This window comes from Manduca sexta, chromosome 26 (genome assembly GCF_014839805.1).
Source record: "Manduca sexta isolate Smith_Timp_Sample1 chromosome 26, JHU_Msex_v1.0, whole genome shotgun sequence".
NCBI lineage: Eukaryota > Metazoa > Arthropoda > Insecta > Lepidoptera > Sphingidae > Manduca > Manduca sexta.
Genome location: NC_051140.1, coordinates 4657788 through 4669116, shown reverse-complemented (window position 1 = coordinate 4669116; position 11329 = coordinate 4657788). Strand labels below are relative to the sequence as shown.

The 11329-nt window shown below is 32.8% G+C and overlaps 2 protein-coding genes across 2 annotated transcripts; one reads left to right on the top strand and one right to left on the bottom strand.

Moving 5' to 3' along the window:
• Positions 1 to 2087: 2087 nt before the first annotated feature.
• LOC115450990 (probable proline--tRNA ligase, mitochondrial) lies at positions 2088 to 6483 on the top strand (the record flags this gene model as incomplete). Its single annotated transcript, XM_030179173.1, is given in 9 exon segments — positions 2088 to 2226; positions 2428 to 2679; positions 2874 to 2954; positions 4008 to 4188; positions 4313 to 4491; positions 4641 to 4759; positions 4848 to 4944; positions 5347 to 5495; positions 6034 to 6483. Coding segments are annotated over 9 exon segments (1329 nt in total). The 3' UTR covers positions 6212 to 6483.
• A 59-nt stretch (positions 6484 to 6542) lies between these two features.
• LOC115450991 (grpE protein homolog, mitochondrial) lies at positions 6543 to 11108 on the bottom strand. The gene is made up of 6 exons (XM_030179174.2): positions 10907 to 11108; positions 10250 to 10412; positions 8909 to 9022; positions 8497 to 8637; positions 8304 to 8387; positions 6543 to 8124 (listed from the first exon to the last, which is right to left on the bottom strand). The coding sequence occupies exons 1-6, from the start codon at positions 10993 to 10995 to the stop codon at positions 8020 to 8022; spliced, it is 696 nt and encodes a 231-aa protein (XP_030035034.1). The 5' UTR covers positions 10996 to 11108; the 3' UTR covers positions 6543 to 8019.
• Positions 11109 to 11329: the final 221 nt, after the last annotated feature.

Below are 11329 nucleotides of genomic sequence, written 5' to 3'. Positions count from 1 at the left end.
TACTCAAGCATATTGTTTAGATGTACTAATAACATGAGAAAAATATATATTATTAATTATTAAATATATATAACGGAGCGCAAGTCTCAGCAGTATTTTTTAAAATAGTGACGTCAGCAGAACTGACGTCACTACCATCATCGATGGGGTTACTCATAATGGATATTCTACGAGCGTAGCCTTTTATATTAAATTATAGACCAATATAAAATAACCAACACTGTAAATGATACACTCAAAATAAAACAAACACCAAACTATCAAAATAATTAAATGTAATACTCACACTTATTACTTGATGTGCTCCAGGCGAAATTTCAGGAATAAATTGAATTTTCGCCACGAGCTCACAATATTTAAACAAACGGCATAGGAGTCAATACACTTTCCATATTAAGGAATACACCCGTAATGAAATTCAGCGGCACTAAATGTTTTTGCCTGTTAATTCATTACGACCATTTACAAAAGTATTCCGATTATTAAATCACTGTTAAACTATTGGAATTATTTAGAATACTTTTTATAAGTGTTGTTTCCGCCGCTTTCCGTTATTTTAGGATCCGTTATTGTAGTTATTTTCTAAGCTTCATAAAATGTTCTAAAAACACAATCATAATTGTTTATAAATTATAACATGAATTTAACTATGTTTTGTTCGACTTATAATTAACTGTCACACTTATTGAGTAATAATTCACTACATAGAAATGTGGTTAATTTAAACCCTTTAAAGATGTGTTAAAACTAAGTTATTACTCATTATAAATGTAAAAATGAATTTAGGCATAGTTTGTTTGCTTTACAATCCCTGTTTTAACTATATTGATTAATAGTTTGTTGCTTAAAAAAATAACACACTACAACTCCTTATTTTTATCAAAGTAACAGTAACGTTCATTTTATACTCATGAAAATGATAGAATAATTGTAACCAACAAAATATGGTAATTACTGACACTTATTGGTGCCAATTTATGACATGTTTAATTAATAAAATGTATTACGTCGACATATAGCATTTTTAAAAAAGGTGCCAAAAATTTTTTTTTGAAATAATTTAATAATAATAATATCAGCTCTGTATTATATACTTGCCCACTGCTGAGCGCGGGCCTCCTCTACTACTGAGAGGGATTAGGCCTTAGTCCACCACGCTGGCCTAGTGCGGATTGGTAGACTTCACACACCTTCGAAATTCGAAATAATTTAACTAAGTAAGTACTTATCTATCTGTGCTGAAATATGACCAATCTCAGTGAAAACACATTATGATGATTTCACGCAGTGTAGCATCACCACTTATATTTCTACTAAGTATGTTTTGTGTAAAAAGTTTATGATAAATGTCACCTTAAAAAATAAGTTCAATTATAGAAAGATTCAATGAGGTAATTTGAAGAGAGATAACGTATATATTTTTTTAAGATAAACGAGTGCAATTATGATGTGTCCCCAATTAAATGATGCGGCGAAGAAACATTAATTATTCTCCCAAATGATTTGTTTTGTATTTTAATATACAGAGTAGCCTTTTACAAGTCTTTTGTTATTACTTAAGGCGATACCTCAAGGTCCATTTTCATACATTTTGTTTCACCTTTAATCTGGGTAACTAAACAAGTATTGGCAAGTAAAGAATTTAAATTCACGTCTAGTTAGTGATTAGTTCTCGCAGTTGAAAGAAAAACGTAAAAATAATTAATAATCATGGATATTTCGGCCTTTAAAATTTAATATGACGAAATCCTTGAGGTATCGCCTTAACCTTCTGCTGCTTTTTGCTGCCTTTTCTGTACTTACCCACTATATCAGAAAACCCCATAGTTGCCGGAAATCACTAAATATGAGTCACCATATTAGTATACATACAATATTTTATAGAATAAATTACATCTCTTTTTATTTTACATCTTTACTTTTCGATAGCAAAAATAATGTGTCTGTCTAAAGTGAATGATATTTTGTTTTTATGATCAGCACGGTTCTAGACCTTCGTGTTCCAGAACTAATAAAAAAGTAAATTGTCAATCTGACAATCAGCTGATTGTTCTGTCACTTGTGGATATAAGTTATAACCTCAATTTATTGTATTCAAACTTAAAATATTAATAAAATTACATTTCTGCCCCAATGAAACGTTTGTCTCAAATATTTCAACCTATAATTACTATTCCTAAGAATGCTAAAATTAAAAATACGGATATTACGTCCAAAAGTCAGAAAGTAAGTACGATTTTGTGTGTTTATTTATTTATTATTTTAGTCTCTACATTGAGGATCGCTAGCCGGTTACAATAAAATTTACTAAGCATGTTGTATTACTATACAACTATATAAAATTCTCATCTATATGTATGGTAATTTTATCTTGGATTTGTTATAATATTTTGGGCATAAAATTATATGGCTTGTTTTTTCTTTCAGTTACTCCTAGAATGTGGCTTAGTCCGCCCCACCAGTTCCGGATTGTTCACTCTCTTACCGCTTGCCAGACGATCTGTCGATAAGCTGGAGAATCTCATAAAGAATTGTATTGAAACCACAGGCGCACAACGCATCTCTCTCCCGGCCTTGACACCAGCTAACCTCTGGGAAAAAACTGGCAGAATAGCAGACATTGGACCAGAACTAGTCACTTTAAAAGATAGGCATGACAAACAATATTTATTGGCTCCGGTAAGGGTTTTTATAGTACACAGAAAAGAGTATTAATAAATGCAAGGAAATATCTCTCCACATTTAAATTTCCACAATTGTATTTGATGTTTATTTTGTTAAGAGATTCACTCCGTTTTTTCTTCCTTGAACATATTTCTAGATACATAAAATAGTCTATCTAAACATAAATTTTTAAAATAATTTGATTTCAGACACATGAAGAAACCATAGCAGACTTGTTGGCTGATGTTGGACCTTTGTCATACAAACAACTTCCTCTGATAGTGTATCAGGTACTGTTACCTCGTTTATTTGCTAGTTTACTGTTAATTATGAGCATCTCTATGAATTGCCACAAATGGTAACTCATTAATCAAAATCACGGATAGTAATCGTTGAAATATGTATGAAAAATACAATAAAAAATTATGACACATATACTTTTATACCAAAATTTTCAGCAAATATTATAATTTTACAATTTGTTAGAAGTATTTGAACTCTCAATATGACTGCTATTAGTTGTAATACATTGCTGCCATAGTCACATAATATTTTTGCAAATTTACATATAATTTTTTAATCATAGCAAAATTATTAAAAACGAAAAAATACTCCAGTAATACAATACAACTGTTCACATTTTTTCATATTTTATAAATAAAATATCTCCATATTTTATAAAATAATATAATGTCATGTCATATATATAAATAAATATTATGTGATGTATGATTTTCACCACTCTGTATACTCATTTAATTAAACCTGATATTAATATTGATTATACTCATTTATATGAAAAATTACAACTTATATGGATAGGGGTGAAATTTCTGTTTAGTGCTAACTACTAAGCTGAATTAATATTTACTAAAATATTTTGTTCTATAAACATTACAATTACTTTACAATATTATAAGCTTATTACAAATATTGGCAGCAGACAAACATGAATTAGTCAATAGTCATCAAACATATTGAGATTATCGCAATTATGTTGCTTTATTGTAGTTTGACTGCCATGATGAGGTCTTCGGTTTGATCCCCAATAAAGAAATGTGATATGGAGCTTTGCTTTTCACTATTTGGTGTCTGAAATCTTACCTGGTAAATAAAAAAAGTCCAATAGACACTTCTTATAAAATGGAACCTAACATTACTGGGAAAATGTGGGTATTATATTCACCCTTCCCACCCATGACAAAGGTCCGATACCATGTAACATGTTGAGACAAAATATAAAGTGCAGTGGAGTCACTTTTCCAGGCCCATGTAAAAAACATTATTGAACTATAATTTTTATCATTTAGGTGAGATATTAAGATGGAAACTTTTATCCCTAGATAAGTAATAAGTACAGAGATGAGCACCGACCCAAACATGGCTTATTACGAGCGCGTGAGTTCCTCATGCTGGACGCGTATGGAGCACACACATCTCTCGACTGCGCGCATACCACCTACCAGCGGATGACTGCCGCATACCAACGCCTATTCGACCAACTGCACCTTCCCGTTTATCAAGGTATTTGATACTATCGTGAATTAAGTTTCAATTTATCTATTACTAATTGCACATAGAAAATACCCTTATTATTGAAACTATTTCTTTATTACAAAATATTTTTTAAGCATAATCATGTTACCAGTTAGAGCACCATCTGGAGACATGGGCGGATCCGTTTCTCATGAGTGGCAGCTTCCGGCAGCATCAGGAGAAGACCAAATCCATGTGTGTGTGTCCTGCTCGCAAGCCAGCCTTGCCAGTGAATCGCAGAAGAGTTGCCAGGCTTGTGGAGCAAATACCAAAGTCCTTAGCAGTATTGAGGTAATGTCATATTACGTACGTCTCTTTAAACAAATAGAAATCAGTAATACACCCACACTGCTAATATTGCACTATTGTAAACTGTTCAAGTAACAGTATGTTTTCCATTAGGCTACATAGTTTCTAATACTTATTTTCTTTGCCGCTAGGTCGGGCACACATTTATTCTAGGTACAAAATACAGTGATCCGCTCGGAGCGCACTACGTTCCTTCGAGTGGTCCCTCAGAGCCTGTCATTATGTCGTGCTACGGGATTGGAGTGACGAGGTAAATTACTAAGGTGAAAAAAAGATATTTCTATATATTTTATTTTTGAATACATTTTATAATTTACTTAATAAATGTATTTTCGCAGATTGTTGGCATCAAGTTTAGAAGCTCTTTCTACAGACAAAGCGTTAAGGTGGCCTAGAGCCATAGCGCCGTATAGCCTCATCATAATCGGTCCGAAGGTAATTGAACAATAGTATTGAAAATTTTATATATCTGCCATAAAGCAGTTTTCAACAAACGAAATCAATCTCAATCTTCAATCCCATTTCGGGAATGAACCAATCAAAATAACTCATTTGTAAGCATGTCAAAAAAACTTGTTCTCATTGAAAATGGCGGATAGTTTATTAACTCACACTTAAGAACTCAAAAATCAGCTTAGAGAGATATAAACATCTTCCTACACTAACACAAGGAGGAAGTCTTCTTCCTTGATGACAGCTTCGCAATATATAATTTTAATAGACCTTTGTAGTATCAAGGTGATCGTAAAATAGATTTCTTTTTATTTCTTCTACAATATTCTTCGAAAATTGTTCGTAGTAAACGCTACCTGAATAAAAATCCGCTATATTCTATAGGAAGGTTCTAAAGAGTGGTCTGCTCTGGGAGAAAACCATGTGCACCAGCTCCACGAGGCGATATGCCGGCTGCCAGGACTTGATAATGATGTGCTGGTGGACGACCGCCATCAAATGACCATCGGCAAAAGACTCATGATGGCTGACAGGTTACTTTTTATTGATTTTATACATAACTAGGTGATGTGATTGTGATGGTAGCGATGTGCTGGGGATGGTAGCGATGTGATGGTGATGGTAGTGATGTGATGGTAATGGTGACGGTGGTGGTGGGGACTCGTGACTTCGCCCGCGTCTAAAGCCTTACCCCCTACAAGTTTCTAAAACTCTGTATCGATTCAAAGCGCCACCAGCACCATATTTTTTTTTATTATTAAATATTAAATTATTTCCCATGGGAGCATGTTATGGGAATAAAAAGTAATTTATGACACGCTCTACTCGTGTGCCAAATTTCAGGAACTACGGAATCAATTTTGAATTTGTTTCGACTAATATGAAGCTATATATTACTGAATGCTGTAAGCACTTTATTACGGAAAAAAAATTATCCCCAAAAAACTTTTTTACACAGGCGGAACCGCAGGGATAAGCTAGTATAACCATAATATTATTATTAGGCGCTCTAGTAGCCAACAGTACTCGGCAAATAAAATCGTTTTAAACAATTTTATTTAATATTTTCAGATTAGGCTACCCCACCATAGTGGTGTGCGGTAAAGCGGCGCTGGACTCGCCCCCGCGCTACGAAGTGTACCAAACCAACACTGAAGTGGACGCCACAGTCAGGATGGCGACGTTGGACGAGCTGCTGGACTTGCTATCCAACGGACATGACAAAGATATAGCAGCAAATAAACAGTAAAATTTGGTGTTGAGTCGAAACTCAAACATATTATTTTGAGCGCTAACCCTTGCAGCCCGCCACACGCCAATCATGTCTCTGAAGTCTGATCCCACAATAAGTTTTTTATAATTTCCAATGTCGGAACGAAAATCGAACTCTTGATATCTCATTAGGCAGTATACTAATCGCCACAGCGACTGCCCGTTTATTGAGTCTTATTACCACTACTCATAGTTGGAGTTTTTTTTAATAAGATTATTAACTATGATATTAAAGTTGCATAAAATCTACACAGAGATTTTTGTTATGGGGTCACCTAATATGGTATTTGATAAATAAAAGCCATTCATTCAACAATATTTGTATAACTACCACCGCACAAACATACACTGCGATACAAAACACTAAGGACTTGTAACAAAACTCTCGTAATTTTGTCGAAAACCGAATATGCGACTATGGATGATAAAAGCCGAACACTCGCACAATATTTGACACATTTTACTTTATTATTTATATTTTTTGCGCTTATTAAATTTAATGGAAAATACAATTCATAGCCCAAAATACTAAAAAATGTGCCAAATTGACAAAATTGCGAATATTCGTCACAAGTCCGATACACAAAATATATAAAAAAAAACATACTCTCGTTTTCTTTTTGTGAACTAAACTATACATTATTGGAATTTTTATACAATGGCATTGGAACAAGTAGAAATATTTCCCATTTTTTGTAAGTAAAGCTTATCACAATCACAATATAAAGATTCACGCAGGTCTGTCATCTAAGGAGCAATCACGTAAATATGTGGATAAAACATGGGATTTGTGTCGCCATTTTCAATAAACGATCTCAATTGGTTTTTTCTATCTATCTCAAAAATGGACCAATCAGAACAAAGCTTTCTTTTACACGCTTACAAAAGATTTATTTTGATTGGTTCGTTTTTGGAGTCGGATTGAAGACTGGGATTCGGATCGTTTATTAAAAACGACTGTTAGTTTATGATTATGTACATTACAGATTTATTTAAATATTATGCCAGTATTTATTATCTAAACTACAACTATTTCGAAGTTTTCGTTAATAAAGAAGCCATTTATTTATATTATTTTTCGATAATAATTGTTCATTCGGGAAAGAAATCTCATTGTTCTCAAGTCTCTTTATAAATCAATCATTAAAAGGACATCACACTTTATATCATGTAAGGATGAAATAAAAGTTATCATTGAATATCCTTGAAAATAAGGAAACCTCATAAAGTCACAAAGTAGTAAAGTACCTGTTTGCACTAAGGGCATCAATATTTGTGCAATATACTTAGTACTTTATTTCCAAAATAGCCTAAAATCAAGTTGCATATCTCATAAGTACTTACATAGACAGGAACGTCATATGAGTTGCAGTATTTATTTATTTGTAATTATTGCACAACACCCCTACATGATGCACAGTGTGAACGTACAAGAAACTAGGCCTTGTGATCTATCTAACTACTAGTATTTTCATAACATTCTTTGAGAGGGGTTATTGGCTTCAATCTTTGATATTGCACATGAAAATACATACATTGGATAATAGTGGTTTTGAAAAAGTGCTTCCCTCATTGTGTTGACATTATAACCTATTGAATTAATAAACTCATACTTCAATATATATAATAAATATTATGCAAGTTGAAAAATATTGTGGCATCCTCTTTATTAACTTTTAAGAAGACATTTGAATTGATACAACATACTATCATTAATATTTATAACTTTTGATATTAGAATGTTTTTAGCCAAGAACCCCTCCGTTAGTGTATCACGCGGTGGGATCACTTCGCGACGCCGACGAGCGCGGGCCGCACGCACCGGTCGTGCAGCTTGTAGCCGAGCTTGCTCACCGTCACCACCGTGCCAGACTCCGCGCCTTCCACCTCCTGAGAAATGTCTCATTATACACAAGGTGTTACAGAAAGGTGTCAATAATGACTCTATGAATGAATGATGTTTGGTGCATTGGTGTGCAAAGGCGTGTAAGAAAATCATGCAGGCAGTTGAAAAATCCAATACAAAATGTCTCCAGTATATTCAAGAAATTTAAGGCTAAAATACATACTTGTTGGAACAAAGCTTCATGCAGGTTCGGGTCGAATTTCTCTCTTAACGGCGATACTGCTACCAAACCGTGTCGCGCGAAAACCTGATAAATAAACAAACATTATGTTTTGACATACAATCTATGATAATTTATTATGCCATAAATATTATATGACCATTGATTTATCTGATGTAGGTGTAGCTATACTTACTTGAGTGAGTTGAGCTCTAGTAAGCCTAACACCGTCGTGTAGCGAGCGAAGGGCTGCGGAGGCTCCACCCTCTGTGCCACCGCCCTCGGACACTTCACTCTCTGGCACGCTTTCAGCCGCTGCCGCTAATGTGTCTGCTACCTAAAATCATAACTATAGATCACCATTACATTCTTCAACTTAGCAACATGTCTTCGCCTTTAGGTCGCGAAGGGGTGAGCAGAGCTGCAACTAGTGCTTCCACTTTTCGTAATTTTTTTGTCTGTCCCGTGATGTGACAGGGCGCGAGCTTATCGCTTTATGGGACGCAGTTTAAACCCAAATTAATGAAAATTATAATAATTTCTTGTTTCTTACTCTAAAATGTTTATGGTATATCATGTTCTTTTTTAGCATATTAGGTTCTACTTACATCAAGTAAATCCTTGCAGAAACTCTGAATAGCGAAGGATTTGGCGTCTTCTACCTGTTTCATCATTCGGCGTCGGACATTCTCTCCGTCGGCCAGTGCTCGCTTATATTTATCCTGGTGGAAAATATTTAAATAATTCATTGTAAATTTCAAATATTTTAAGTAAGCATTCCGACAACTTAGAACGTGTAAAATGTCCCAACACTAAAATCTGTCTAAAAAACAAAATTTTGATTGCACTACTTTTAACTGGTTATTCATAACACATTATATGAGTGAATCAATTTTAATATTTATTATTACAAGAAAAACCATTTTTCTTTTTCAGGAACTTAGTTGTTTATTGTACTAATATATTAAAGTTGTTTTGTGGAACTCTTAAGGCGATACCTCAAGGTCCATTTTCATACATTTTGTTTCGGCTTTAATCTGGGTAACTAAATAAGTATTGGCAAGTAAAGAATTTAAATTCACGTCTAGTTAGTGATTAGTTCTCGCAGTTGAAAGAAAAACGTAAAAATAATTAATAATCATGGATATTTCGGCCTTTAAAATTTCGTCATATTAAATTTTAAAGGCCAGATTAAAGCCGAAACAAAATGTATGAAAATGGACCTTGAGGTATCGCCTTAACATGTATTTCCTCCTCACTATATATCACCTTCTAATGCAACATCATCCTTGGAGTTACAGATAAAAATTGTCATAGATTTTTATCATACAATTATAATTAATACCATAAGCATTTGTAAACAATATATTATATTCATAAAAACCTTGTATTGCATGTGTGTAGCAAACAAAAGCTGCATATTGCTAGAATAGCCAGTATCAATTTCTTACTGACAGATTTTAAACTGTTAAAATGCTTACTTTTGGTGGTTATCTGCCTTTATATGAAAATACCTTATCTATGAAGTTTAACTATATATTGATAAGCTAAATATTATTACTGTTTATGGTGAGTTTTATTTTAGCAAAAAATGAAGATAGAGCTATTAATCTATTAATTATTAATATAATTTTATAATGTATACAGCATGTTATTTAAATTTCTTTGCCTAGAATCAAATATAAAAATACTGAAAAATTATTATAGTTGAAAATACAAAAAGTACTTAATAAAATAAGTTAGTACTTTATTTTTGCATTGAGTCCTACATAATAGACTCAATGTGAAAATAAAATGCTTCACTGGAAGCACTCATTAGAGCTATGGATGATGTATTTTCTTGAACTCAGTTAAGCACAGTTTTTGATATTGAAACAGCAGTATGAAAAAATTCATAAGATGTTTATGAACACCATCATTTCAAAAAATATCCTGTGGTAAATACCTACATCAAAATCTTTGACTTGCTGTTTTAATGTGTTCACTTCATTAGTCAAGCTCTCAATCTGTTTGTGGCATTCCTCTATAGTGCTTGGTAGGTTTTTATCACCATTTGAATCTGCCTCTTTTGCCTTCTCTTCTGTGCTATATGTGCGAACTGAGGGTGATACTCTGAAATAATAGAATGAATAATACTAATATAATCACTAACATATGACTTGGTAGAAATATAACACAATATTAACTCTGATGTGTTAGAAGCGGTCTTTCACCATATCGGGCTAAAAATTCTAATGACCTCGAGTATATTATTTTGACAGAAAAACAGATTATAGGTCAACTTCCCTAAAATTCATAAAACAACTCGAGGCGAAACATAAAATTATGGAATATGTTATTTTTTCACTGATTGCATGTTATTTGATTTTGACTTTAAATGCGGTCTTACTTTTTAGTTTCTTTATTTATTTTTTTAATTTTTGAATTGGTTTTAAACATTCCCGCCAATTCTATCTATTTCTCAAGCATGAGTAAGGAATAGAGCTTGAATGTTAATTAAGCAGGCATCTTCAAACTTTATTAAATGATTTTGCCTTATAAATATGAAATAAAATTAAGATACATATTTTAGGTTATGGCTTATACTTGGGTTGCGCAATAAATACCTGTAAACATTACTCCGGAGGGTTCGTAATGACGAGTCTATAGCATATTTTGCTAGTCTTCCCACTGAATAAACTTTTAATGAAGCCATTATTATTTAAAATAATTTATATTTCGGTCTAATATTCGAAACAAAATTTCATGGAAAGAGGTTATATCAGGAATCAGAAACTTCAAACTTATCTGTCAAATCAATAGTGGGTGCAAAAAATTACATTTTCTTTCGCGATTTTCACTGAAAGTTGCATCATAATCAGATACAGATTTAAAATGCAAAATTAATTTTAAGACGCAAAATAAGATTTAAGATTTGTGATTTTCTGTCAGTATTAGAGTAAATTTATAATAAATGATTTGTATACACGAGCTATGATTATTTTTGTTTCTAAACGAATTCTTAAAAATATTTGTTTTATTTGTCGTTG

Excerpts from the sequence above, each read along its gene's own strand:
- LOC115450991 (XM_030179174.2), bottom strand. The coding sequence starts at position 10,995 with ATGGCTTCATTAAAAGTTTATTCAGTGGGAAGACTAGCAAAATATGCT. Across the intron at positions 9,023-10,249 it reads AGCAAGTCAAAGATTTTGAT|GATAAATATAAGCGAGCACT; the intron begins GTAGGTATTTAC and ends ATTTTCCACCAG. Across the intron at positions 8,125-8,303 it reads ATGAAGCTTTGTTCCAACAA|GAGGTGGAAGGCGCGGAGTC; the intron begins GTATGTATTTTA and ends GACATTTCTCAG.